Consider the following 27,973-nt stretch of genomic DNA (forward strand, 5'->3'; position numbering starts at 1 on the left):
CAACCGGGACACATGCCCCCGAACCCAAATGCCATGAATACCCTCCCCATAGGGCCACACTCCCACAGATGACCTCCACCCTCGAAAAGCCAATGAAGACACATCCACACAGCGCCCTATCCTGCCTGCATCCTGCCTGCATCCTGCCCGCATCCTGTCCCCCATCACACAGCGCACAGGGACAGCAAAGCAAGGGTCCTGCGCAACGTCACCCCAGCCTCTGCCCACGAGCGCAACAGAGCAGACACCATTGAGCACCGTGCTCACAATGGGACCCCCTGACCCCACACCAAGACGGGACAAACTCACCCGGCAACAGATCCCCCAACCATGTCCCCACAACCACACAAACACACCACATCATGGCCACTGCAACGACAGCCCAGGGAGCAACACCAGTCAGCTAAGCTCCACCGTCACCGCTCAGCCGAATCAAATGCTGGTGACCCTACATCCAAAAGAGGATACAAAGTGCAAAATGCTCTCCCAGGGAGCCAGTTCCGCAGCTGACCCCAATAGGCACGCCCGTTCGCCGAGTTCCAACAAAGGAGGGGGAGGCAAAGGCATATCCACCCAGCCCAAGCCTAGGGACAGGCACCGGGCCCCAAGAACCAAACGAAAACCGGGACCAACAACCCCAGACCTGACACCCAGTCCCCCGTCTGAAGAAGCCACCAACCACCAATGAAGAGGAGCCAGCCAGAAGCGTGCAGCAATGACCAAGAGTGTGGCCCCACTTCAAAAAAGAGAACAGACCAGCCAGCCCAGTGCAAAAAGAATACACCACACTAAGGAGGGCACACAACCAACATGCCCAATCGCCCCCGAACACACGGGGCAGAGCCAACAGAGCGCCCAGTCCTCGATGTTCCCCAGCCCAGCACTGGACTACAGCCACAACCAGGCCAGCAGAGCAACAAAACACACCCCACACCAACACCGAGGCAGCCAATAAGCCACACCCGACCCAAAAAGCAGGCCCACCCAAATGCACACCCGGAGCCAGCAAAGGCACAATCACCCCCCGCCCACCACCGTGCCCATGGGAAACACCATGGGAAACACCATGGGCCAGCAAGCCGATGGGCTCCACAGAAAGGCCACAGCCCGCACCGCAAACCACCAACATCTAGGACAGCCAAGCAAAAACGATAGAGCCAAGCCAGGACGCAGCTCCCCATGAGCCAATATTGCTATTGGCTCATGGGGAGCTGCAATGCAATAGCAATGCCATGCTTGCTTCCATATTCCCGTAGGGACATGGTAAAAGCCACCAACCCCAAGCACCCACCCCCCAGGAACCACTAAGCAGACAAGCAAACTCCACCCCAGTACAAGGCTGAGAAGTCCGATGCAACCGCTAAGCCCAGCAACGTCCGCCCCACAGCACCCACACACGACGGCCAGAGCCACACCGTACAGGACCACCACCACAGCATGCCATACAGCCGAGGATAGAACCTAGCACCCATAGCAAAGACAGAATCAGAACCAAGAACGGTCAGGAACCCGAACCAAGAATAGGAACCAGAATTCAAATCAGAACCACCCAGATCCAAACGAAGCCTATCCCCACCCAAGGCTAACCACCCATCCCCACCCCAGAAGAAAACCTACACCCACCCTAAAATTTGAACAACTCCCAGAACACATAAGACATTAGACACCCAGGTTGACTTCGCCCTACCCCCTCCCACAGACCCTCCGCCCCATCAGCAGAATGCACTCCTTGAAGGAGAGAGCACTTGTAGGCACCCCAAAAGCATCGCATGCTGCCACCAGATGTCACCCCCGAGAGCCGCCCAAAGCCATACCCTCAATGAGGCCCCAACTCCAGCGACCCCAACCCAGGGACACCCCAGATGCCCCAAACCCAGGGACAACCATGTATCATCAACAACGCCCCACAGGACGAAGCCAAAGGTCCCCAACCCCCACTAGGATTATGGAGCCGATTAAAGAGCCCATTGAGATTGATCTGATGTGGAGGCATAGGCTATCTCCAGACTTAAGTAATCCAGCAAAAGGTTTTTATACTGGTTAATACTAAGAACATTTTTATTTTTCCAATTAATGAGGATAGCTTACTTAGCGATACATAAGGCAACTGAATTTGTTTCCATTGTTACATCTTCAAGTTGTCCAACAAGCAAACTAAGGGGGAGGTGAAATATTACACATCTGACTCTTTGATAAGTCTTCACATATCTGGAACCAGAACCTCTGAACAGGTGTACATAACCATAGTGCGTGGATGTAATTGTCAGGTATATTGCCTGTGCACAGTGCAAAACCGGTTTTGCACAATTATGTTTTTTAAAGGGACTGATCAGAATCTTGTGTTCCATTGCCAATTTGTAGTATTTGTATGATGGAGGGAGGGAGGGAAAAGTTGAGCTCTCATTTAAATCTCATTTAAAAAATATATATATTTTAAATTTATTTTAACAACTCATTTTAGTATTGCATTGAGTACAGCAAACATTACAAAACTGCAGTCTATTTTTGTATTATTATTAATGTAGATCTTCATCTTTTCCAGAATGTTGCCAATATATGAACATTCACAATGTTACATGACACTAAAATTGAAAGTTCCAAATGATAAAACAGAGCAGCTTTGCTTTATTCTGTTCTATTCTGTTGAATGAAGCCAGGCCTGTTTGTTATTTTTAAAGGGTCTTTGGATCCTGCGAAGGTCTTTAGAACGTTTCTTTGGACTCTGGCTTCTTTTTAATTCATTTTCACACAAATGCACTTTGTAAAAACATGGCTTTCAAATACTGTTCATCTACTGACTTAAGACCTGACCCATGTTTTTCTTGGAAACACATGTTTACTTTCTTATTTTGTAGGGATGTAGGAAAGACCTTCAAAAAAGCTGAAGAATAATTGATTAAGACAACTCTAAGGAATTACAAGAAAAATCTTGTATTATGGTAACAAAGTTTTAATCATAGTATAACCTTGTGCACAGAACTGGACGATAACTTGATTGCTTTCTGGATGTACCATTTATACAAAGATTATCATCATCTTTCCAAAGTTTTCCCTTCTCTTCTTGAAGTGCAGAAAAAATGTATTGTTTCTAACGAAAGGTACATAAAAGGCTTGTAGCTTTTTTTAAAACTTGATTAGATTCACATAAAAATATAGTGATTGAATAAAGTGTTACTGTTTTGCGTTAACAATGTGCTGCAAGTTTATCTACATTGGTACACTTAAAATAAACCCCCCCAGGAAGTATTTGTACATATCATAACAGCAGTTCGACAGACCTGAAAGATAATATAACCCTTGCTCTTATTGTGACTACTTTGTACTGTATAGGAACAGTATACCCATCTTTGTGTGGTCAGATTAAAACAGTCATATATGAGAGACATATTTTCCAATAAAGACTGTAATATTAGAAGATATAAAAACTGGATTGAAAATATTTTTTCTTGTCCTCCTGCTCTGAGTAGTCATACTTTTTCCTAACAGTGAAGGCACATTTACACCATCTTGGTCTAGAAAATGTAGATCCTAAACTTAACTCTGAGATTTCCGAAAGGCTGCCAACGTTTCCACATCCAGCATGTCACATGATGGAAAGAGGTTTAAAAATCAAAGGGGGTAAAACAGAGCAACTTTGTGGGACTCAGTTCAGCCTTCCTGTTATCTGCTGAAAATCTTGCTCTCTTGCAGCATGGGTGAAGCACTTGTCATTAAATGTCATAGAAAATACAATATTCAACTTTGTGCTTACTCTGAAGTTACGTTACACACCTATCTGATACTGGAAATGGATAACTGAGTCTTCTTTACACAGTTACAACTTTCACACGGAAGGTTGTTACCTTATAATGCTCACTAATAGGAAAACGATTTTTCTGAAAGCTGTTTATTGGCACTAGAGGTTTTTGATTTGACAGTAAACGGAAAATAGAGACAAGCAAAAGATCAGCAGTAAGTGGCCCTGGCCAAGAATCAGACCCAGGACAGCTGCATAAAGGACTGTTTCTGTTTCTGTTACATGGAGCTCCAGCTTTACACACCGCAGTACATAGAGACCCATTATATCTGGTTTTTAAGATTTTTGGTAGAAACCCATCAGATTTTAAAGAAAACACAACAATTTCTCTGTGTATCTCTTTATGCATAATCTTCCATCTTCCTCATTGTCACTGTATAGACAGTGTCTTGTTCTTGCCTGCTGTTCTGACTCTGCCCTGTTTTCACATCTTCAACACAGACACCTCCTCAGCATCAGAAGATGAGGGCTCCCTTCGACGGCAGGGACGTCTAGCCACGTCCACACCCTATCAGGGCCACAGCCACCCAGCTGTCGAACACTGGTTCAACCGCGTCATCCAGGGCTCGTCCACCTCCTCCTCAGCCTCATCAACCTCTTCCCACCCGGGAGGCAGATCCATTACCAACAGCACTGCCCACGCTGCCCTCAACGCCAACGCCGCAGCGACTGCACTGGCAGACCTCATGGCACACACCAGGCTAGGTCAGTCTCATATGGCATCACATATGCTTTTTTATTCATTTCTGCCCATGCAGTGATTCATACATACCATGCATTGCAAAAATATTTGTATTGCTTTAACCTTTAAACATTCTCTCATGTTGCAACCATAAACTTTAGTGTGTTTGTTTGGTATTTTATGCAATAGACTAAGACAAAGTAATGCATAACTGTGAAATGAAACAGGTTTCTCAACATTTTCATGATTAAAATTATAATCTGAAAAGTATGCCATGCCTTTGTATTCTGCTCTTCTAAATCAGTACGTTGTAGAACCAACTTTTGCTGCAGTTACCTTTGAAAGTCTATGGGAGTGTTTCTACACAACTAGGGGCTGAACATATTTTCCTATTGTTCTTGAGAAAATAGCTCAAGCTCAGTCAGATGGGGGGGGAGAGCGTCTGGGAAAATCTATTTTCAAGACTTACTGCAGATTCTAAATTAGATTTAGGCCAGGACTTCAACTAAGCAATTCTAACACATAAATATGCTTCAATTTAAACCAGTCTATTGTAGATTTAGGTGTATTTTTATGATTGTAGTACTTTTGGAAGATGAATCTTCACCAGTCTTACAGCTTCTAACAGTTTTTCTTTCCATGAATGCTCTGTATTTAGCTCCATCCATGTTACTGTGAGCTCTGACCAACTTCCCTCACAAATCCTGTTACCATCATGTGTCACTACAGGATTGGTGGGTTTTCACAAGACATGTAGGTCATAAAGTTTGATTTTTGTGTCATCTGACCAGATCCCCTTCCTCCAAATGTTTGCTATGCCCCCTACTAGGCTTGTGGCAAACTCTAATGGTACTTCTTGTGGATCTAACTTACTTTCTCCTATGGCTGAGATTTGCAAGACTAGTGTATTTCCAAAAATCCCTAGTAAAATCAACAAAACATATTGAAATTTGTGGTTGTAACCTGAATGTGGAAAGGAGTTTAAATATGTTTGCAAAGCTCTACATGCATAATAGGACCCTTTTTTCCCTACATGTGTTGCTTTCAGTGGATGTTTGTTGAGTTAGTCAGCACTTTTTAAAATCATATCAAAGTTAAAGTCTCATTATTTTTCCAGACTGTTTTTAAATGACAAACACTTCGTAGGACTCACCTCCCTCCAGATACATGAAACCTCTTGATTTAATGTGTGACAAAGGAAACCAGTGGCGGTTTTAAATCACATTCTCTTATTAGTTGCTACTGTCTGCCCACTGTCATTTAGTCATGTGTGGAAGGTCTGTGTCTTATCTCAGTCAAATCTGGTTGCTATAACAGTCACAAGCTGTTTAATGAGATTCACTTTGTTTATCACTGAGTGTCTTGTTGTGATCAGGTCTCTTTCTGACCTCGTCTGTGTGTCTACTTACATTAGTCTGTGCACGACCTTTTCCTATCAGGATAGAGCTGTTTTCTCCAATCTCAAGGTTGCTGTTGCCATAAATTAGCCCCATTGACTGCTGTTGTGTGAAGCTGTAAATACGTCTCCGATGTTACGCTGCTCCTTGGCCCCCTTAAATACTCAGTGTGTGTATCATTGACCTTTGCAGGAGATACTTACTGCTGGTATAGCATCATAGAAAGGCAGCAGTTGAAGGTTGTGTGGATGGAAATGAGCAAGCAACAGGATTTGTGGGTTTAATGGCACATCTTGCAATAGAAATATGGATGTTAGCTGTTGTTTTGGACTGATTCACTTCACCATCAATTTATTTTTATTTCATTACAGCGGAACAGCCCATGAAAAAAACGTGATTTAATTTGTCACTTCAACCTCAAAAATCTGCTTTTTATTCAGGTGTCTTACATTAATTTAACTACATTTTAAGCTACTTTTCCTTACAAGACCACAAGATATGTGCTTTTTGTGCAGTGGTTGACCACACATGCATTCATCAGCTGGAGGTTTTTCTTCTGAAGACCCCTCACAGAGCAAGAAAAATGTAGAGGATACAGTACAAGATTCATTTAAAAAAAAAATACAGAAGGCTCATGACAATTTTTCTAAATGGACTACATAGGTCAGCAGATAAGAGCATGAAGCTGTGTCTTTTCCCAGCATATAACTGTTGCTCACCTACAGTAGATTCTTCTGAAGATTTGCTGCTATGTTTGCACGTTGCATCATCCCCCCTGATCTTGCACACATTTTTCTATGCGGTTGGGTGGAAAATACCAACAAGAGGCCTGGAGACAATCTCGCAGCCACGTGTATTCCCACATGCCAGCTTTGTGGATCATCTTTAAGATGTTTCAGGACTGCTGTGCATGTGTGTAAAAACATTTTAAAGATATAGCATTTACGCAGTGGTATGGAAGCAGATTACAAGCTGTATATTTAAAGGGCCTTTTCTCTGCTAGTTGTTAAAATATCCTAGAAATAGTGGTAGATTTGTTGTATCGATCATCTTAAGTAGGTACGGTTGGGTTTACTTATTTAGGTAAAAAGTATTGTGATGTTAACCAAGCTGCAAAACTTATTGAAATGGAATCTAGTAGAATCTAACAAAATTACCAGCAAATTAAGGTCATAACAATGTCCACAGGTTTAGGTTTTAGGTATATTTGTTTATATCTGGTATATCATGGCAGGTAGATATTAATAAAATGAAAGTAAAATATGAATCTGCGTTAAAACAAAATAAGTTATTCTGTAGATAAAAGCCGCACTCTCTAAACGACATATGGGCTTCTGTAATGAAAATGTCCAATGTGATGCATCTACAGAGAAGACCAGGAGACGAGGCCCTATGTGGTCAACAGGAGCGCTCATAGAATTGGGTCCACTTTTATCCCTTGGCTTCAGAATGTTATCAGAATCAGATTCCCTGAATGCTTTTAGCTACAGTTACATTGTTTCCCATCTTGCCATGTCTGTGGTTTTACGTGGGTCTAAATATGAAGAGATGAAGTGCATTTTATGAAGCATCAAGTCTTGTTATGTAGGTCCATACTTTATGATCCCCTGATCATCTCATTCTGAAGGTTCAGTTTTCTACACACAGCATATTAGTGCCTTCATATGTTCAAATTATTATTTGCAGAGTTAATCAGAAAATTTGTCCAACCCCTTGCCATGTCAGCCACTCCAAGCATTCTGCATGCCTAGGTTGGTGAACCTTCATCAGTGCAGACAGAGTGTCTGCGTTGTATAGCGGGACATTACTACATAAACCACTGAAATTTAGATACACAATAGTGTAGCTGGATTATAAAAGTCTGAAATGCAGATTGCATTTTTCTCCCTAAGAACTACATCACTTAAAATATCATTGGTGTTAATGGGTTTGGATTCAATAACGTAATGTAATGTAACAAAGATTGACCATACAAGGACAAATGTTTGCTGCATATTCTTTGTGGGATGCAGCCATTTTAAAATCTGTCCCCGTTTATGCATCAAAGCATCTGTCCCTAGCCTTTATTCCGTTTTTAGATTGACACATCAATCAACATGCTGTTGATGATTTTGCAGCTCAAAATAAAGTAGGAGTTTTATGTTTCGGTGCCTTTAGTTGACACCCATTAAAAGAATTTTCAGGATTTGGTCAAGAAAAGACTGGCCTATTTCAATTACTGACTGACAGCTTGGTGCATCACAACTCACCAGTATATTCATAATCAGAGGTCCTTTGTCAAGCAAATGTTTACTGAATATAAGGCATCCGTTAACAAGAGTTAGTTGAACATTCAATGTTCATGTTCTTTGTGTTCTGTTCAGCCTAAACATTCAATTAAACAATCCTTCAATAAAGCTGTCATCCTCTCTTGATCTTCTCTGATGTTACATGCAGTGAATCATCATTATAGCTACTAGGCCCAATCAAAACCAAAGAAGTTTTGGGCAGAATGTTTTTATAACGAGAGCCCACAGTAAGGCCTGACCTTTTAACCCCAGACACCCCGCTCATCAGAGATAACCATTCAGCGCCCCCCGATGTGACAGGGCTGTCCGAGCGCTCCTCAATTTACCTGGAGCGGCCCCAGGTGGGCTCGGTGCGAGGCATATCCCGCAGCTACAACCACCACGCCAGCATGATGGAGACTGCAGATGGTGAGTTTCCTTCTCCTCAGCCACACACACACACACACACACACACACACACACACAAAGCTCCTCCTTCCTGCTTTCTGTCACTCTGTCAAGTCCTTGATCCATCACCTTTCTGACAGACACAACTGACCCCACTAATTGACCCACTCACTTTATCATGGTAACAGCCTCTCCAACCCGTCTGAAAAAGTCAGTGTCTTTACCTGCAAATATTGTTCCTAATGACTCAGCAGAGATACAGTATTTACGATTATTAGAGGGAGGAAATAATTCCTCTCAACAAACAATTAAGGGATTTTGTTCAAAGTCTTTGTCAATTAGTATTGAGTCACCGCTTAAAAAAAAAAAAAAAACATGATACAAGAGTAGGTAATTATTCAGATTAGTCTTCTGTGCACTAAGCAATGTTAATGTGAATTTTTAGATTTGTTGAATAAATATACAGTGGCATGCAAAAGCATTTATGACAGACCCACATAAAGTAGAGCATAATTGTGAAGTAAAAGAACAATTATAAATTATTTTCTGATTATTATTATCATTTTTTTTTTCGCAATAACCTAAAAAGTGTGTCGTGCATTCAGCCCCCCTGAGTCAATGCTTTGTACAGCCACTTTTACCAAACTGGAGACTGAAGATTTTTTAACTCTGGCTGCAGGTTGAATGTTGTTGTCCTGCTAGAAGGTAAACCTTCGGCCCGCTCTAGACCTTCTTGCTGCCTCCGGCATTTTCTCTTCCTGAATTAACTACATTCCCTCCTTCCAGCATTTCAGTCTATGCAGAAGAAATGCATCCCCACAGCATGATGCTGTCACCACTATGTTTCACAATGGTGAGGGTTTGTTCAGGGTTGTCTGCCTTGCTAGTTTTCTACCAGACACATTGTTTTTTTGTATAGTTTTGTAAAGTTTTGTGTCATCTGACCAGAGCACCTCCATTTATATGTTTGCATAGCCTACATGGATTATAGCAAAGTACATAGTGGAATTCTCATTTCTTTCTTTCAACAATGGCCAGTAGTTTCCTGCTGGTAGATTGTCTTACCTAAGTTGTGGATCTCTGGAGCTCCTCCAGAATTACAATGGGCCCTGTAAGTAATCAGGTGACCTCTGAAGGCAACTGGTTGGTCTAGTTTTTCTTTAGGGTTATAGCAGTAAAAGGGGCTGAATACAAAAACTTAACAAATTTTTCAGATTTTTACGTTTGTTAAAATATTGAAAAGTGTATAATTTTTCTTCAACTGCACAATTATTCACTAATTTGCTTTGGTCTATCAATAAAGATCCTATTAAAATGGTTTCTTTATAATGAATAAAATATTGTTTTTATTTGCAAGCGGTATACCTAATGTTATTAGTGTTTTTGGGATTTATATTAATATAACATAACTAGGTTTACCCACCTTTTAAAAAAAAAAGCAAGGAGATTAGAAATTGAAAACAAGATTTTCTGTTGAAAATGCCAACCCTGTCAGACAGTAAAAGTGGGTCTGTCATCCTCCTGTCATTATTTTCTTTTTTCCGTTAGTCATTCATCAACATTTTAATTACATGGCAACCTAAAAAAACTGCAGCACAGACTCAGTTGAGCCTATCTGTAATGACGCAGAATATCTGCTACCAAATACTAAACAATCCGCCTACCTGACGCTTAACAGTGAAGGCAGTTGTTCAATCAATGGATTTATAAGATGCATTTGCTGCCATGGTTTCTCCTTCTGTGGTTTGGTAACTCAGTCTGACCTCTGTGAAGCAGCTGATAGATTTCTCACACATTCAAACACAGAAGCTGGGTGGGATTGTTTCATTGATGCACTGATATGTCTCTCCTCCAGGCTGTGAGTATGGAGGTGAAGGATGCCTGACTTTAACTGATGGTATTTATAAATGTTCCTCTGGTTCTGTGGCAGTCTGGTGTCTGTGCACTATGCTGCGTGTGCATTTGTGTGTGTGTGTATTTTTGTGGTCCTGCCTACGCCTCTGCTGTTAGGTTCGCTGCTTTGTTTTGTAAAAGTATTTGAATACCTACAGAGATGTTAGGTATACAGTCTGCTCGCTTGAGTGTGTTTTTGGCCTCGTCTAACCCGACTGTTCACAGAATTGATTTCTGTTGAAGAAGACAATGTAAACAGGTGTAACTGCTCATCTGGCCCTGTAAATATTTAACATGTCGACATTCTTGTTTCTAATCTGAAAGTGAGAAAACTCAGAGCTGTCAGTTTATGTTTCTCACTGCACTGTGACACCAACCGGTTAGCCTGTAGCTACACAGATGCTTCATCGACGGTGGATGTCAATCCCTGCTTCCATTTTTAAAACTGACTCATTCACCAGTCACACAGTGAGTTGAGTTATATCTACAGACACAGTCAAATCTGTCTGCATCCCTGGTAAAAAAATTTGTAAACAGCGAAAAATGAAGTCAATCTTTTATTGCAGTTGCATCATTTAAAACAAAAAAAAATGTTTTCAGTGGCACAAAATAATTTTGAATGAAATCATATGTGGCACAATTATTAGTACCCCTAATAATCCATTTTTATGAATATTACCAAGCATTTAGTTTTTCCACATATACTTTAATTTTTAGGTTGACTTTCTAGGAAACTCATTAGATTTCAGTAGCTTTTGTGCCTCTTTGGTTTAAATATGACTTTTGTCTCATTTCTATTCACCACTACACTGGACGAGGAACCATATTTATGTTTATAGTTCCAGTGAGCAGGATGATAAGGGAGGTAGATAAAATCCTCACAACTCACTATCAGAGAAATCAGCAAAAAGCAGCATCTTTGGATCACCAAGTCTCCATTAACAACCTTTAGATGCTATCTGAGCCAGGCCGTTGTTCGGTGCTAAAGCCAGAGAGAAGCCTTTTCCGTCCTAACATCACAAACATAAACATGTGAAATTTGTTTAGTTCTGCTGGGAGATTAACTGGCACCATTAGCTTGAGACACAAGAGACTAACGGTGCATTCTCTTCGGATTTTCCCAGCTCCCAGTCATAAATAAAGCCTCGGGTTCAGAATCCAAAGTGGCTCTTGTGCATATAAAAACGTAAGGAAAGTTGCAGATTTAAACTGTTTATTAGCACTTCTGGCAGTTAATACTAAGTTAAGCCAGTGGCCTTTAACACATACTGAAAGAAATTGGTATACCACAATCAGCCTATACTACTGATAATGCTTAGCACCACAACAAATCTTCTGGATTTCCAACTTACAACTACAACAGACTTAACTTGGGTGTGACGTCATTCATAGATCAGAGCTCTGGCTACCAGGATCCACACCATAAGTTTGATCTTTTCAGCAACAAACACTCCAGATGGGTTAGCCTGAAACAACAAATAGCTTTATGGAAAAATGCTTCTTCCCTGTTGTTAAGTATCATGGAAAACATATAATGCTGTGGGCCTGTTATTAAACCTTAGAATCCATGGCTTCATAAACTTGTTTGAAATACCTGGACATTTTCAATATAAATCTGTTGTACCCTGCCAAAAAACAGAAAATTGATTAATGTGGGTTCTTGCAGTAAAATAATGCCTCAAAAAATTTAGACAAAACGACACAGAAATGGTTAGCAAAGTGCAAAATCAACCTTTTTCCATGTCCATCTTGGTCCTCATACCTAAATCCTATAGAAAACCTCTGGGTTGAGCTGCAGTGAAGAGAGCTGAAGAGAAGACAGGACTCCTGATGAACCAGAGGGATTGTGCTAAGTGAAATGTTCAAAGATCCCTCTCTTTGTGTGCCCCAACTTGTGAAAACTAAGCGCTGTCCTTTTTGGCAAACAAACTGATGCTATTTTCCTTTTGTCCTTAATGTCAAAATTAGAACAATGTGTTGTAACTACTGCAGTTATTCTAATATGTACAACGTCCAACCTAATTATTATAATCCTTGGCTGAAAATAGCCTACATCAAATACACCTACGAAAGTACATCAATTTCTGTTTGAATAGACTGTGACAACTTCAACTTAACTGCAGCAACACATTTAGAGAAAATTAAACTATGTGATTATGAGCCATCTTTGTGTTAGAAGAGGCTGGAACAGTTTTGTGGCTCAGACCCGCAGACTGGGTCAGGAACTTGGAAAGTTTGATAGATGGAAGTAACACATGTTGGTTTAGGTCTGGGGTTTGTTAGCAGTAAATTAAATATAGCAGAACACATGCTTTATTCCTTAAATGTATCTTTATTATACCTTGGGTGTGTTTGTTGTAAAAATGTGTGACATTTTTCTTTACTTTAAGACCAAACCAGTCTTAGAGGAAAGATCATATACCAATTAATTATAGTGCTTTAGAAGATGGGTCCTAGTTGGCTGTGATATTAGTAATCAGGGCTCATTAATTGATGGGATTTATGTCCCTTGAGCGTCCAGGGACTTTCTAATTAGCCAATCAGGGTTTGCTGACCCCCACACATTAACTCCCAGTACATCTTTGCCCACATAAGGAGGCAGCATCTGTCTTACTCAGGCCTTTTATTATAAAAAAGGTGTTGCATGCTGCGTACAGCTGTGGCTTTCAGCTCCTGTGGCTGTCTGGAATGTCTGACAAAGGCCCCCTTTTCATAATTTAAGAGTGAAATGGAATGGTGAATATATTGTCTGGTAAATCTAGTCTGACACCAAGCAGTGTATGAAGGAAATCTGAGAGGATCGGTCTTCATTTTTGTCTGTAGTTTCTCTTATTCTCTGCTTTTTCTGCCCTTTCATTATGTTGCAATGTGCTGTCATGTATACAGTAGAAAAAGCATGCATGTGAATTTATTTATACATATTTAAAGTCACAATCTTATCCTCTGCTGATTCTGATCTGTTTCAGTGTGTGTGATAAGGACACCTTTGCAGATATTTTATAATTTACATGCCACAGAGAGGACATCTTTGTTGCTAGGCAGCAGGCGAGGTGGCTCGCTCTTTACATATTTATTTTTGTGAGGTTTATTTGTGATCTTTAGAGAATCCTGGCTGAATTTCTGACCTCCAGGTTTCTGTAGAGGACTATTTGGTTTTGTTGTCATGCCACAGTGTGACTGCTCATTGTCCTCTAAATTGCCCCATACCACCACGCTGACCTTTTCTCCTTTCTGTGCTCTTCTCATTACCTCATCAATCTCCCCATCTACACACGCATCCACCGTGATGCCCTCCGTGTTTGTTTCTCATGCTTGTTCTCCCTCACATCTCTCTTTTGCCTTGTTTATGTCTCCGCTCACTTCTTACGTTTCACTCCCTCCAAACTCATTTTATAGGTGTTCCTGTCAACAGTCGTGTCTCCAACAAAATCCAGCAGCTGCTCAATACATTAAAGAGACCAAAGCGTCCACCATTGCGTGAATTCTTTGTTGATGACTTCGAGGAGCTTTTAGATGGTAAGATGACCTAAAAGTAATTGTTTCCAATACTAACCAAATCATCTTGAAAAACTATTTTTTCCAGCGTATTAATTTGACTCTTAATCTCTAACTCTTCAAGCTTTGCATCCATAGCTCACAGAGTTAACTCACGTCAGATTTATTTCCATCCTTCTTCGCTGACAATTTATCCTTCAGAGCCATTGAGAACCAATTACTCTTAGAGCATTGCTCCTCCTGTTGCTACTGCTTGCAGAAATACATAAAAAGAATGAAAAGAATCTAGCTCAAAACATCTATAAATGCAGCAACAAGTGGTTGCATTGAGTTTAAAATGATGAGCTAGGACATCACTGCTTAAAATGTAGGAGACAAAGTATTTGGAGTAAAGTCTCCATCTTAAATCATAGTTCATAATGTGAAGATTTTTATTGTTTTTGTCCAGTGAGAAGCAGGAAGTCGGGAGAAATGTTGCCGTAGAGCAGTAGCCTGGAGACCCTGCAAATCAGCATTCGATGGACTGATTTAAAAGCGCTCTGTTGCTAACCCGGTCTGACTGTAATTCACAGCAGAGGCAAATGATGACTTTTGACAAAAACTGTAATTTCAAACAAAGATTATGGCGGCATTCACATAGACATAATTTCTGCTCCAGTTCTGACCAGCATTGTTACTCTAATGTAAACAGGAATTCATCAGCACATTCCTCCCCAAAACTGTATGGCACAAATACTGACCTACAGTCAGACTGTAGCTGCCACCGAACACATACTTCATTTGGTTTAGAAACGAAAAAATAGATTGCGCTGCTGAAGCTAATTGCAATGACAAAACAAGCAGGACTGTCTGCAGAGAGGGGGGATTATTTTAACATTGTTGACACCAGCAGAGATTTAGTATTGATTGAGGACACAAAAGGTAAAAGAAAGCATTTTTTACCTTATAAAACGTATGCTCACAAACAGCTTCTTTTTGTGGTCTGGCTGTTTACTCCCTGCTTGAGTTACATATCTCTTCCAGTAGTGGCATGAACCATCTTGTGTCCCTCTCCTTTAGGTTTGTGTTGTTCCTTTTCTTCAGAGATTATCTTTTGTGAACAAAAGGGCTCACTCTATTCTTTTCTTGGTCACCAAAAAGCGGCCATGCATCCATTCAACATAAAGTATTCGTGTTAAAAGGTGTTTTTGTCAAAGAAAGAATTAGTTATCTGGTTATTGTCAGAGATTTGCACCCAAACGTTTCAGAGTAGCAATAAAAGTATTACTGCTTACCGCTGCAGTTTCTGGGGTAAATTTCTATTCTATTTCTATTTTTTTTATCCTGGTGGATGCAGTGGAAATCTACCCAAGTTTCTGGAAAAGGTTTCTGAGGTAGAGTCATGCCTTATGACTCTCAAATTAGGGCTCAGGATGGACTTTTGACTGGTCTTTAGACTGTATTTGCAGTTGAGATCACCCTGCACAAAGGATTTATTAGGCAAAAAATGAGTGAACACAGCTGACCAGTCCTGTCCAACTATTTCCTACATTCCAGCCTGGCATGGTGTGTTTTGGGTGGTCCTCTGCCATTTTTAATCAACATGTCTTGAAAATGTAGCAGGAGCAGCAACTCATCAGCAGGTTTTTGTAAAGCCCGGCAGGTTCTGGCACAGAGGCTGTGGTGGTCTGCTTGCTGTGAGCAGAAAAACACAGAGAGGTGAAACAGCAGTAGACTGAACACATTTTCTTCCCAACAAAAGTGTTTTATTTGGCAAGAATCTAACCTGCGAGGTCTGTTTAAAAGCTCTAAATTTTACTTGCCAGTAAGATTGAATTTACCTGGTATTACTATTTTTCATTAAGCAGTTTTTCAGTAAACCATATGAAGATAGAAAAATGGTCATTAAACCTTCTCATCCTCCATTCCCTCCTCACATTGTCTTTTAATCCCATCTGCTTTTATGTCACTTTCACTTAAAATGGTTGTTAGATTTAAAAACAGCTCAAGGCCTAGTTCTGCTCTGATACTTAGAATACCCACTGATCCTCCCACTCAGAAAGATGCTCCTTTCTCTGTTTTTAGTCCAGCAGCCAGATCCCAACCAGCCCAGGCCAGAAGGCCAGCAGATGAGCCCTCTAGAAGGAGAGCCTCTCGGGGTGGTCACCAACTGGCCTACTTCTTTGCCAGCAGCCCTGCAAAGGTGGGGCACCACTCATCCAAAGAGCCCCTGTCTGACAGCACTTGACAATGCCGGCAAACCCGTCTACACACTCACTTATGGTAGGTATAATCCTGCGGAGAGTGGGCCCAGCAGTGCAACAGGGAATGTAGAACTGTATCAGCTCTTATAAAATGATTCTTTGGATATATTTGATGGTGTGCATTAATGTATGCAGGTAAACTGTGGACCCGCAGTCAGAAACTGGCCTACACTTTGCTAAACAAACTGAGCAGCAGAAATGAGCCTTTGCTAATGCCTGGAGACAGAGTAAGTTATGAGATCCAAGTGTTTGCACATTTCTAAATGGGACGTGATGATATTTATCCTATCACATCTACTTGAAATAACTAATGTAGTAGATGCACCTAAAATGCTCAAAATGTCATGACTAATCTTTGCAGGCAGAGACACATTTCAGCATCTATAAAACTCCAAACTGAATGTAGTGTTGGAAAGATAGCATTTCTGGGGTTTAGGCAGAAAAAGATGCCAAACCTAAAACAAAAACACTGGTTTGGTGTCTCTCCTGTTTCCAATCTTTGTGTTTAACTAAGCAAATCGGTTGCCAACTGTAACCTAATCTAAATTATAAATTTATGACATCAGCTATTCCTTAGCTGAGAGAAAACAAGTCGATTTCAGTTGTTAAATACAGATGAAATGTCTGTGCTGTACAGTGCCTGGCAAAAGTATTCACACCCCTTTTAACTTTCTCAAAATTTGTCATATGACAATACCAAAGTTTATTGGGATTTTAGGTGATTGGTCAAGGCAAAGTAGCACACACTTGTGAAGTGGAAAAAGATGTGTTTTTATAGGAAAGATCTGTGTGACATACACTTTACTTTATTACCCCTAAATAAAATCCATTACAGTCAACTCAGTATGAATGCAGCTGTTATGTGAAGGCCTCAGAGGTTTGTTATGCAGAAATAACTGCATAATTCAGACCAAGGAACACAGCATACAGGTTAGGGATTAAGTTGTGAAAGTTTAAAGCAGGGTTAGGTTATTAAATGATATCTCAAGCTTGGATGATTTCATTGAGTTCTGTTTAACTGATTATCTGAAAGTGGAAACTGTATAGGACACCTTCAAACCTACCTGCCGTCTACCTAAACCACCAGGCAAGGGGAGCATTGATCAGAGATGCAGCCAAGAGGGCCATGGTAACTCTGGAGGTGCTGCAGAGATTCCCAGCTCTGGTGGGACAATCTATTGACAGGATTTGTCAGTAGGATATGCCACAAATGTGGTCTTTATAGAAGAGTGGCAAGAAGAAAGCCCTTGTTGAAAGAGTAATAAGTCCTGCTTGCAGTTTGCCATAAGCCATGGCAAGAACACAGCAAAAACTTAACTTTTTAGCCTTCATCAAAACACCATGTGGTGGAAAACAAATGCTGAACACACCATCTTCACACAAGAAATTAAGTAGTGGCAGCATCATCATTCACCAGGAACCAGGGCCTCTGTTCAAATTTGATAAGATGGAATGACCTAAATCCAGGACAATCCTGGAAGACAACCTGCATGAAAAAGGAGCAGAAATTTCAGCCTCTAGATGTGCAAAGCTGACAGAGGTATACCCAAAAAGATTTGAAGCTATAATTTGCAGCAAAAGCTAACTCTGCAGATTATTGACTTAGGAGTACTGAACACTTTTGAAATTGTTAACACAATTAAATTCACGTATCATTTTCCTTCCACTTGACAATTATGCAGTACTTTGTGCTGGTCTTTTAAATAAAATTCCACTAAATTCATTGAGGTTTGTGGTGACAGAAGTTGAAAAAGTGAATGGAGTGTGAATACTTTAGCAAGGCACTGTGATACAGATGGGGTGATACTAAATAACTTGTACATTTAAGCCCTAACCCTCCCATGTTTTCCACACCGTGTTTGACACCCCATCAGGTTGCACTCGTTTGCCCCAACAATGACCCAGTGATGTTCATGGTGGCCTTCTACGGCTGTCTCCTGGCAGAGCTTGTACCTGTGCCTATTGAAGTACCGCTGACCAGAAAGGTAAAGCCAAATACAAACCCCGACCTCTTGGCTTTCTGTTTTTCCTTTCTATCATTACGAATCAGCACTGACCCCTGCTGGACATAAAGAAGTTTAATGTACACTGCCCTGCAGTTACAGTGCTTCACAGGAATCATTTCTGATTTATTTGATTATTAAGTACGGCTAAAGAGCATGTAGTTTATAGTTATGTATCATTATATCACCACAGGAGCAGCGCTGTCTGACATGTTTGCTTACAGATTGCCATAATACGCTGCCATTTCAGCAGACTCATCAGCACATACCATACCAAATTCATCCACATTAGTCACGTTGGCTGAATAGTAATTGGTGTTCTTGATTGCTTTTATAAGCATGCTGTCGGCACACACTGTGCCGTAATCAATGGAAGATGCTTAGGGTGAGAAGACAAGTAATTACAGTGAAAATATTAGTTCCTGGGCTAACTGTTCTCAGGAGTCAGAACCTCATTGGCTCATTGTAACAGCACCGATCACTCTTCCTCCTCTCGTTGTTTTCTTCTGTCATCACTCTTTTTTTGATTATTATCCTCCCTCTTCTCGTTTCCATATCTCCCTCTCTCTACCACTCCTTCACCTCCTCTGAGCTGTGTAGTTTCCCCAGCATGAGTCTTGCTCTAAGATAATTCGCAGAGCCAATCTAATATGAGTAAGTGTGTGTCAGATCACGGGCTTCGTTCTTGCCCCAGTCTGTGTCTGATACACAGCAGTGGGGTTTTTTAATGGTGAGTGGCTGTCACTCTGCCTGCATACCTGCTGCTGTTTTTATGTGAGACGTTCTAGGGTTTCTTCTTTTTGAGTTAAAGCCCTTCCCTCCATTCAGGAACATTTAGCATTCTGCTTAATGCATGCAATGTTTTGTCAAAGTATTTATACCTCTTGAACCTTTTTGGGGTTTTTTTGCCGAAAGAAAACCGCATCTTCAATCTGTGTTGTTGGGATTTTATTTGATACAAAGTAGTGCAAAATGAGAGAAAAATAGTGAGTTGCATATGTATTCAACTTGCCTGCGGTAATACTGTAGATGTAGAAACATGTTTCTTTGTAATTAGAACTGCAGGTCTTTTGGCGTATCTCTCTACCAGCTTTGCACATCTAGGGACAGAAAGTTTTTTTTATCTTTCTTCTTTGCAAAAGTGCTCAATCTCTGTCAGATTTAATGCAGAGCTTCTTTGAAGATCCATTTCCAAGTCGCTGCCACAGATTCTGTGTTGGGTTTAGGTCTGGACTTTGACTTTGAAATTCTAACATGTGAATAAGCTTTGTTCTAAACCACTTCACATGCTATGTGTTTGCTGGAAAGTGAACGTCTACCCCAGTCTCAAGTCTTTTGGAGCCTCTAGGAGGATTTCTTCCAGGCTTATATCGATTTTCCCATCAACTCTGGCCAACAATCCTGTCCCTGCTGAAGAAAACCATCCCCACAGCATGTTGACACCACTCCCCAAATGGCTTGTTGTAAACTGCAAAAGGGACTTCAAATGACTTTTTCAACAGCGTCTTTTATCTTGCCACTGTCCCATAAGGTCAATTTGTGAAGTTATCTACTAGAATTTTTCCCTTTTAAAATATTCTCCCACCCGAGCTGCAGCTCCTCCACAGTTAGGGTGAGCCTCTTGGCTGCTTCTCTTGACTCATACTTTCCTTGCCTGGCTTATTTGTGTAGATGGACAGCTATATCTTGGTAGGTTTGCAGTTGTGCAATACCTGAACTCTGTGAGATGTTCAAGGTTTGGGACCTTGTTTTAGAACCTAACCCTGCTTTAACCTCCTCTACAGCTTACTCACTGACCTCTTTACTGTGATCCTTGGGTCTTTATGATAATTTCACAGAACAGCTGGAGTTATCCTGAGATCAAATTACACACAGTAGGACTTTGTTTAATAATTAGATGAGTTCTCAAGGCAGTTGTTTGCATTAGATTTTATTTAAGGGTAATAGAGTAAAGGGGCCTCAGTACTAATGGACACTGCTCTGTTTTATTTGTATTTGTTTATTTTTCTTACATTTTTGATCTTTTTGTGTTGGTCTGTCACATAAAATCCCAATAAAATACATTGAAATGCACTGTTTTAATATGAGAAATGTGAAAATGTGCTGTAATTTTTCAAAGATTGAGATGCATTGACTTTCCTAATAGTCTATTGTAATGTTAGGCAAAGCTAAGCTGTTGGAAATTAGCTCTCAATTTGTTATCCCAGGATGCAGGCAGTCAGCAGATTGGCTTTCTGTTGGGCAGCTGCGGGGTCACGTTAGCACTGACCACTGATGCTTGTCAGAAAGGTCTGCCCAAAGCACAAACAGGGGAGGTAGCCACTTTCAAAGGTACGACTCGTTTTATTCTTGTTTCTATTTGCTTTAAGACGATAGTTTCATTTGGCAAAAAAGCTCTTTGTGTCTCCGTCTCTGCAGGCTGGCCGCGGCTGCTTTGGTTTGTGACAGATGGGAAACATGTTGTGAAGCCTCCAAAAGACTGGCACCCGCCAATACAGGAAGCCAGCAATGATATCGCTTATATAGAAGTAAGTGCAGGTTAACAAAATAATTGAGGCCATTGCATTTTATACGTCTCATATCACGGATTTAGCACATTATTATTATTTCCTGAAGTATTTGAAAAACATTTTTTTTACATAATGCGACTAATTACAATTTTTAAGTAACTATACTTTCTAAATGTCAACACATTTCTAAATGTTTTTCCTTTTTATCTAAACCCAGTATAAAACCAGCAAAGAGGGAAGCACCATGGGAATAACCGTGTCCCATTCAGCCATGCTGGCTCATTGTCAAGCCCTGACACAGGCCTGCGGCTACACAGAAGGTGGGGAGGACTCTGCTTAATATGAGTTACTTCGCTTTATTTGGTCCCTCTTCTTTCTTTATCATTTATTCATTACTGTGACAAGGATGTTTTAGGTAATGGAGTCACGAGGTGCAAAAGCACACCATGAAACCAGCTAAAGCAATTCTGATTATGTTGAAGGAAAATATTGTGAAAAATAAGTTGCAGATTGCTGTAGGGAGGCTGTGACTGCTCTACCTTTTTCTTATAGACACAGCAGGTCAGATATAACTGATTATAGTCACTGAATACATATTGTATTGTATTATTGGTATCATAAAATACCAAATACAGCAGCTCACATACCCTCTGTGGTGTAATTACAGTTTGATTTATGCTGCTTTCAGCTCGTTGTGTTTTAGTCTGTTAGACCTGCATCAGGTCTGCTTGAAAAAAACAAGAACATGAATCATTTCCTTTTCTTCCAGCGTCCCAGTTTTGCTCTAAATAACTCAGAACCACACCAGTAGCCTGAAGTCATTTTCCAGATTTGTTTCTCAGAGTTAATTCCTCCGTTCGTTCGTCTCTCTTCTGTTTCAGTACCTCCTCTTTATTGCAGAACTTTTTGGTTGTGATGCATGTAAGGGGGAGCATGTTAGATTAAATGTCACCAGTATTGTTTATCCTCATTATTTGGACTAAATTGTTTTGATTTATAGGTGAAACCATTACCAATGTTCTGGACTTTAAACGAGAAGTAGGATTATGGCATGGTGTCCTCACGGTAAGGTTTTTCAAAATGTCAAAACAAAATATGTATACAAAATATGAGTAGTGCATCCTAATAAATTAGAATATTATTGAGGAGTTAATTTATTTCTGTAATTCAAATCAAAAAGGGAAACTCTTATATAGATTCAGTACACATATACTGATATATTTTGGGTGTTTATTCCTGTTAATTTTGATCACTATAACTTTAGCTAGTGAAAACACCAAATTCTGTTTTCCAAAAAATAAAATATTTTATTCGGTAATTGAAAAAGGATTTTAATACAGAGGTGTTACATTATGACCTACACAATTATGAAAAAGACTGCTGTTTGACAGTTGTCCAACAGATAGTCACTGTCAACCGCCGCAAGGATGGTAAGCAACCAAAGAAGCTGGAAGAGTTCTCTAAGCAGGCATATTAAAGGGAAGTTGAGTGGAAGGAAAATGTTTGTTTGAACAAGGTGCACTAGTAACAGAGATAACCACAGCCTTGAGAGGACTGTAAAGCATGGTCCATTCAAGAGGGGAGATTCCCAAGGTGTGTATATCCTAAAGTCAGAGCAACCGTCCATCCGGAGATTTTAGAGCACTCCGTGCTTCCCTCTGCTGATAAGTTTTTATGGCATTGCTGATTTCATTTTCCAGCAATACTCGGTACCTGTCCACAGTGCCAAAAGTACAAAAGCTGGTTCAATGACCATGGTGTGCTTGACCGGCCAGCAGATTCGACTCGACCTTAATACAGATGATTTGAAGGCCGCTATCACAGCAACCTGGGCTTCCATTACACCTTAGCATTTCCACAGGTTTATCACTTCCATGCAACGCTGCATTGATGCTGTAATTCATGCAAAACTAGCCCAGACCAAATACTGAGTACATCCACTGGACAGGTCAGCGTATCTGTATTAAAAAACCTTTCTTTATTGGTCTTATGTGATATTCTAATTTTCTCATGAAATCAGTGTTGGATTTTCATTAGCTGAAAGACACTACATTTTGTTTTTATCTGCTTAAAAACCTTTTGCAGTCATTGTCCAGTGATATTGATTGCCCATTCAAATCAGATTTTTTCATACAGCAAAACACTCGTCTTCATGTTCACATCTGATCAACATGAAATTAAAGCCTAACAGGCCCTACCTGCTTCAATATAATTTCTTAAGCTTCTAAAATAGATCAGCAATAATAGATTTAGCGTAAGGGTGAACAAAATGAGTATTTTCTCAAACTCTAAAGAAAGATGTGATATGTCCACCTGACTGCCCTTTGAGAACCTTATCAGCATGCAAATACTTCAGGCTAATAGTCCTAAAGGAGAATACCATCTTATCTCATAAAAAATCTGCTTCCTTTAACACACTGGCACAGCTTTGATTGGTTTCATGCACTCTATATATAGTTGGCTTGCTGCAACGTGTGGATTCTTTCTGAGACGCAGCACAATCACCAACACACAGTTCTTGTGCTTTGAGTGATAAAATTGTGTTTACAATGACATCATGTTTCAGTTATTTTTGATGCACCTGGTAAATTTGTTGTAGCTTATCTGTTGCCATTCTGCTCTCCTGGCAGAGCGTCATGAATCGGATGCACGTGATCAGCATTCCCTACTCCCTGATGAAAGTCAACCCTCTGTCCTGGATACAGAAGGTTCACATGTACAAAGGTAAGCGTATTATCTAATTTAAAACTTGTCTTAATTCAGTCTACTAGATTTAGCTAATTTTTCTAACTTATAAAAGTAAACTGTTACTGTTGTTTACTTTTACTTCAGTAAAGTGTGTTGCTTTAGTTTTATCCTCCCAGTGATGATGGATGAAAGAAAAACCCTCTATTGTGATTTGACCTTTATTGGGTTACCTGTTGGCGTCAGTCGGTCTCCTGTCAGGTTTTATGACATGCGATTGGCTGTCAGGTTGGATGAAAGGGGGGCCTGCACCACTGATTCTCTTTGTGTTTGCATCACCTGTCCAGCACGGGTAGCAGTGGTGAAGTCGAGGGACATGCACTGGTCCCTGCTGGCCCAGAGAGACCAGAGAGACATCAGTCTGAGCTCACTGCGGATGCTGATCGTGGCTGATGGAGCTAACCCATGTGAGTGCATCTGCTCAGATTTGTCCCAGAGCTACGAGACATTAATGTTGGTTTGGGTATGTATCAGACTGACTGTGTGTGTGTTACCGTAGGGTCGATATCCTCCTGCGACGCCTTCCTCAATGTGTTTCAGGCACGTGGGCTGCGACCTGAGGTGATCTGCCCATGTGCCAGCTCCTCAGAAGCAATGACTGTCGCCATCCGGAGGTGAATGTTCGTCACTACACAGAATGAAAGCATGTCACCTCTGAGTTGAGCTGTCTGTGGCATTAGTTGTATTCTGCTGGAAGAAAACCAAGTTTTTATTTATTCTACATTTATTCTATTTTATATTGTAGCTGTGGCTGAATGTTTAGGGTTGTCGTCCAACAGAATGATGCACTCATTCACCATGTCTTCTGAAGCCCATAACAATTGTCCTTTATCAACTCCAGCTTCACTGTCCCCTCTGGAGAAGAGTATCCCCACAGCATGATGCTGCCACCATGTTAAGCTCTTGGGATGATGTGTTCAGGCTTCACAAGAAGCATTTTTGCAATTTGGCCAAAAAATGTGCTCTCATCTGGCTTGAGCATCTTCTTCCACATGTTTGCTGTGTCTCCTTTAGGTCTTCTGGCAAACTGAAGCTTCTTATGGCTTCCTTTTAATAATGGCTTTCTTCCTACCATTCTTGCATAAAGAATAGATTTGTAAAGTGCACTAATATTCACTTGCAAATCTCAGAGGCCTTCACAGAACACCAGCGCTTGAGCCGAGATTAAATTACTCACAGCAAAGCAAAGCAAGCCTAATAGGCTTGCTTTGAAGTGAGCATGTTTATCTGTTACAACTTTGGATGTCCTGGTGGCTCTTCAAGTCTCTCCATGTGTGTTTGTTATGGTCAGAAGCAATTGTTCTTTACCTACAGTAACGTGTTTCTATGCATGTTCTACAGACCTCCAGAGATGGGTGTTCCTCCCCCAGGCAAAGCAGTGTTGTCCATGAGCGGGCTGAGTCACAGTGTGATCCGAGTGGACACGGAGGAGAAACTCTCTGTCCTCACAGTGCAGGATGTAGGACAGGTCATGCCTCAAGGTAAAGCAGGGCAAGGATTTTTCCTATTGCTGAAAAACAACAAGAATACATTGTTTGTATTTTGTTCTGTGTACGTGTTTAAATATTGAGCTGAAACGTTAAAGCTATTTTATAAATCTTGTTGGTTTACTGTGTGATTATTATTATATAGGTTTGAGTCATCGAATCTAACATTTAAAAATCTTCTTTGCTTAAGATGCTTTAGCTTCTAATTCAGTTTCCATTTTCCATCCCCAGCTGTTGTTTGCGTGGTGCGAGTGGAGGGAACACCTTTTCTCTGTCAGACAGATGAGGTTGGAGAGATATGCGTTACCTCAGGCAGTTCTGGTTTAGCGTACTACGGTCTGCCAGGCATGACCAAGAACATCTTTGAGGTTAGGAACCCCCTTTTCAAATGCTTCATAAAATGCACATAATGTATTTTAGCATTACAGTGACTTTAGAAATCCTTTTGAAATGTTTTGATGAAAGTTAAAACTCAAACTCTTTCCCAAACCATCATATTTTACATGTCTCTTGTTACGCTGATGACTCTTCTTGTGTGTGTGTTTCACTTATATAAACTTGAAGCGTCTTGTTGCAGACTATCCCAGTAAAACCATCTGGCGTTCCCATCAGTGACAGGCCTTTCACCAGAACCTCACTGCTTGGCTTTGTGGGACCAGTAAGTTTTGCATCATTAAACTGGGTGAATGTTATGCCTTTTTAACTTCAATCTTTGCTTAGTCCAAAAAACTGTTAAAATAACTCAAACTAAATACGTATTTGTCATAATTAATCCATAAACAAATATTTAGATAAGTAGCTTACAGATTGTATTGTTCATTTATCTTTTTATCCATAAATATATGTCTTGGAACAATATTATAGTCAGTTAAGTCAAATCATAAAATCGATCATCTTATTAATATCTTGTTCGGTTTTAGTCCTGAAATGATTTTTTAAAAGAAGAAAAACAATAAACTATTGACTTGCTTGTGAGATGTTTTCATTCTTTATTAACAATTTCCATAGTTTATACTTCCAGTGAAAAAAAAGAAAATTATTTTATGTGTTATTTTGTTAGCTGTTCATAACTATGCATTTAAATTAGAGACACAAAGAATTACATTTAACCTGTAAGAAACCAGTGAGGAATTCTTTCAGGACTAAAAAGCGGTAAGAAAAATAAATATTAATTGATGTTTTCTGCACCAATTTAAAATAATGAATAATTTTCTTTTTTCTTAAACTAAAATAAGACTTTTTTCCCTCTCGTTCTGGACCTGCTTTTGTTTATTTCAGTTTGCATGTGATTTTACATTACATAACTTAATGTAATTTAAACTTTTGTGCCCGAGTTCTTGTTGCATGCCTGCGAACTTTAAGTAAGTCACTCTCACTGGCTGTCCATTTAACCATATTCACCTGATTTTCCTTTTAAGGACAACCTTGTGTTTGTTGTTGGGAAGATGGATGGCCTCATGGTCGTCAGTGGCCGGAGACACAATGCCGATGATGTGGTTGCCACGGCACTGGCTGTAGAGCCCATGAAGTTTGTGTACAGGGGAAGGTAAAAGAGGAAGCAGTTCAAACCCTTCATTTCATATTTCTGTACTGTCTGGCATCATTTACCGACTCCAGTGGCCGTATTGGTGTAGCTGCAGTCGTTTGATTTTGTGCTTTTGGCTCCAGGATAGCAGTGTTTTCAGTGTCGGTCCTGCACGATGAGAGAATCGTTGTGGTCGCCGAGCAGAGGCCTGATGCCTCAGAGGAGGACAGCTTCCAGTGGATGAGCCGTGTCCTTCAGGTGCAGACATCATCTGTTTAATTCACTTTTTCATGAGTAAGGAAAGGATGTTATAGTTTCTAATTTTGGACATTGCGCTTGCATTTTGTTTGGCAGCTAATGTGCTGGACTATGGCTACAACCACTAATATACTATGCCAGAAAATACAATACATGTCCAGATTTTTTTGTTTGCGCTCTGGGAAATGCTAAATCAACCATAAAACATGGTTTGCATGTAATCAGAGTGTAGATTAATGTTGTAGTCCTTTTATTAATGTTTTAGTCTTTCTATGTTTAGCTTGAGGTTCATCTTAAATTTGAAATAAATTAACAGACGATTCTGTTTGTCTAGTTTTTTTTATGTGTTTAACCAGTCCTTGTGTGTTTTTCAGGCCATCGACAGCATCCACCAGGTTGGGGTTTACTGCCTGGCTCTGGTGCCTGCCAACACTCTTCCTAAAGCTCCTTTGGGTGGCATCCACATATCTGAGACCAAGCAGCGCTTCCTGGAGGGTGCCCTGCACCCCTGCAATGTCCTTATGTGCCCTCATACATGTGTCACCAACCTACCCAAACCGAGACAAAAACAACCAGGTAGATCATTTTTTTTCCTCTCAACTATGTCGACTTTAGACCCTAAGGAAAACGTTAAAGATCCTCTGCAATGATGTTGAATTTATATCCATATGGTTACTTATGCTGACTTGTGTTATGATTGACTGCTTGTGCTGGACAGAGGTTGGTCCTGCTTCTATGATAGTGGGAAACTTGGTGGCAGGAAAGAGGATAGCACAAGCCTGTGGGAGAGACCTGGGGCAGCTCGAGGACAATGACCAGGCACGTAAGGTAGAAAGTCACCCTCATTTCATTCATGCTGCTCATCACACAGGTAAGGGCTCAATCTGAGGGAGTAAAATCTGGGATATACACCCGTGCATAAATTTCTCAAATTCTTCACCTGAAGACTGGTTAAAATAAAATGAAGAAGGCTGAGAAGCATAGATTTTTTTTTCACAATACTTTTTCCACTGGTATCACTTAATTTTTAAATAAAAAAGTTAAGAGCAACATATTCAACATATTCTTTTCTGGAGGGTCAAATTGTTGTTTGCCTTCTTCTCAATCGAGCATTACAAACTGCTATGAAGTAGCTGCAGTTTGGAGCCCTGAGGCTATAACAAACAATGTTAGGTTAGTTTTATGTTGCTATCAGCTGGTGTTCAGATGTTCAGCTGCTGCAGCAGGGGAGTAATACTTTTGCCTCAACTGTAAACTGTTGCAC

At 40.5% G+C, this 27,973-nt stretch overlaps 1 protein-coding gene across 6 annotated transcripts in view; it reads left to right on the forward strand.

Moving 5' to 3' along the window:
• dip2a (disco-interacting protein 2 homolog A) overlaps positions 1-27,973 on the forward strand; it is a 107,986-nt gene that overhangs the window by 71,370 nt on the left and 8,643 nt on the right. For 2 of the 6 annotated variants that reach the window (XM_047370977.1, XM_047370983.1), the window contains exons 5-25: positions 4,238-4,501; positions 8,416-8,571; positions 10,406-10,447; positions 13,840-13,959; positions 16,003-16,200; positions 16,317-16,408; positions 18,056-18,166; positions 20,392-20,515; positions 20,603-20,712; positions 20,912-21,014; positions 21,695-21,759; positions 23,325-23,418; positions 23,727-23,846; positions 23,939-24,053; positions 24,781-24,920; positions 25,158-25,294; positions 25,504-25,584; positions 26,345-26,472; positions 26,595-26,709; positions 27,084-27,285; positions 27,428-27,537. In XM_047370977.1, the coding sequence (XP_047226933.1) occupies positions 4,238-4,501; positions 8,416-8,571; positions 10,406-10,447; positions 13,840-13,959; positions 16,003-16,200; positions 16,317-16,408; positions 18,056-18,166; positions 20,392-20,515; positions 20,603-20,712; positions 20,912-21,014; positions 21,695-21,759; positions 23,325-23,418; positions 23,727-23,846; positions 23,939-24,053; positions 24,781-24,920; positions 25,158-25,294; positions 25,504-25,584; positions 26,345-26,472; positions 26,595-26,709; positions 27,084-27,285; positions 27,428-27,537 (2,627 nt within the window). The remainder of the gene's footprint in view (positions 1-4,237; positions 4,502-8,415; positions 8,572-10,405; positions 10,448-13,839; positions 13,960-16,002; positions 16,201-16,316; positions 16,409-18,055; positions 18,167-20,391; positions 20,516-20,602; positions 20,713-20,911; positions 21,015-21,694; positions 21,760-23,324; positions 23,419-23,726; positions 23,847-23,938; positions 24,054-24,780; positions 24,921-25,157; positions 25,295-25,503; positions 25,585-26,344; positions 26,473-26,594; positions 26,710-27,083; positions 27,286-27,427; positions 27,538-27,973) is intronic. The other 4 variants (XM_047370978.1, XM_047370980.1, XM_047370981.1 and 1 more) reach the window with 4 other exon arrangements.

This window comes from Girardinichthys multiradiatus, chromosome 7 (assembly GCF_021462225.1).
Source record: "Girardinichthys multiradiatus isolate DD_20200921_A chromosome 7, DD_fGirMul_XY1, whole genome shotgun sequence".
Taxonomy (NCBI): domain Eukaryota; kingdom Metazoa; phylum Chordata; class Actinopteri; order Cyprinodontiformes; family Goodeidae; genus Girardinichthys; species Girardinichthys multiradiatus.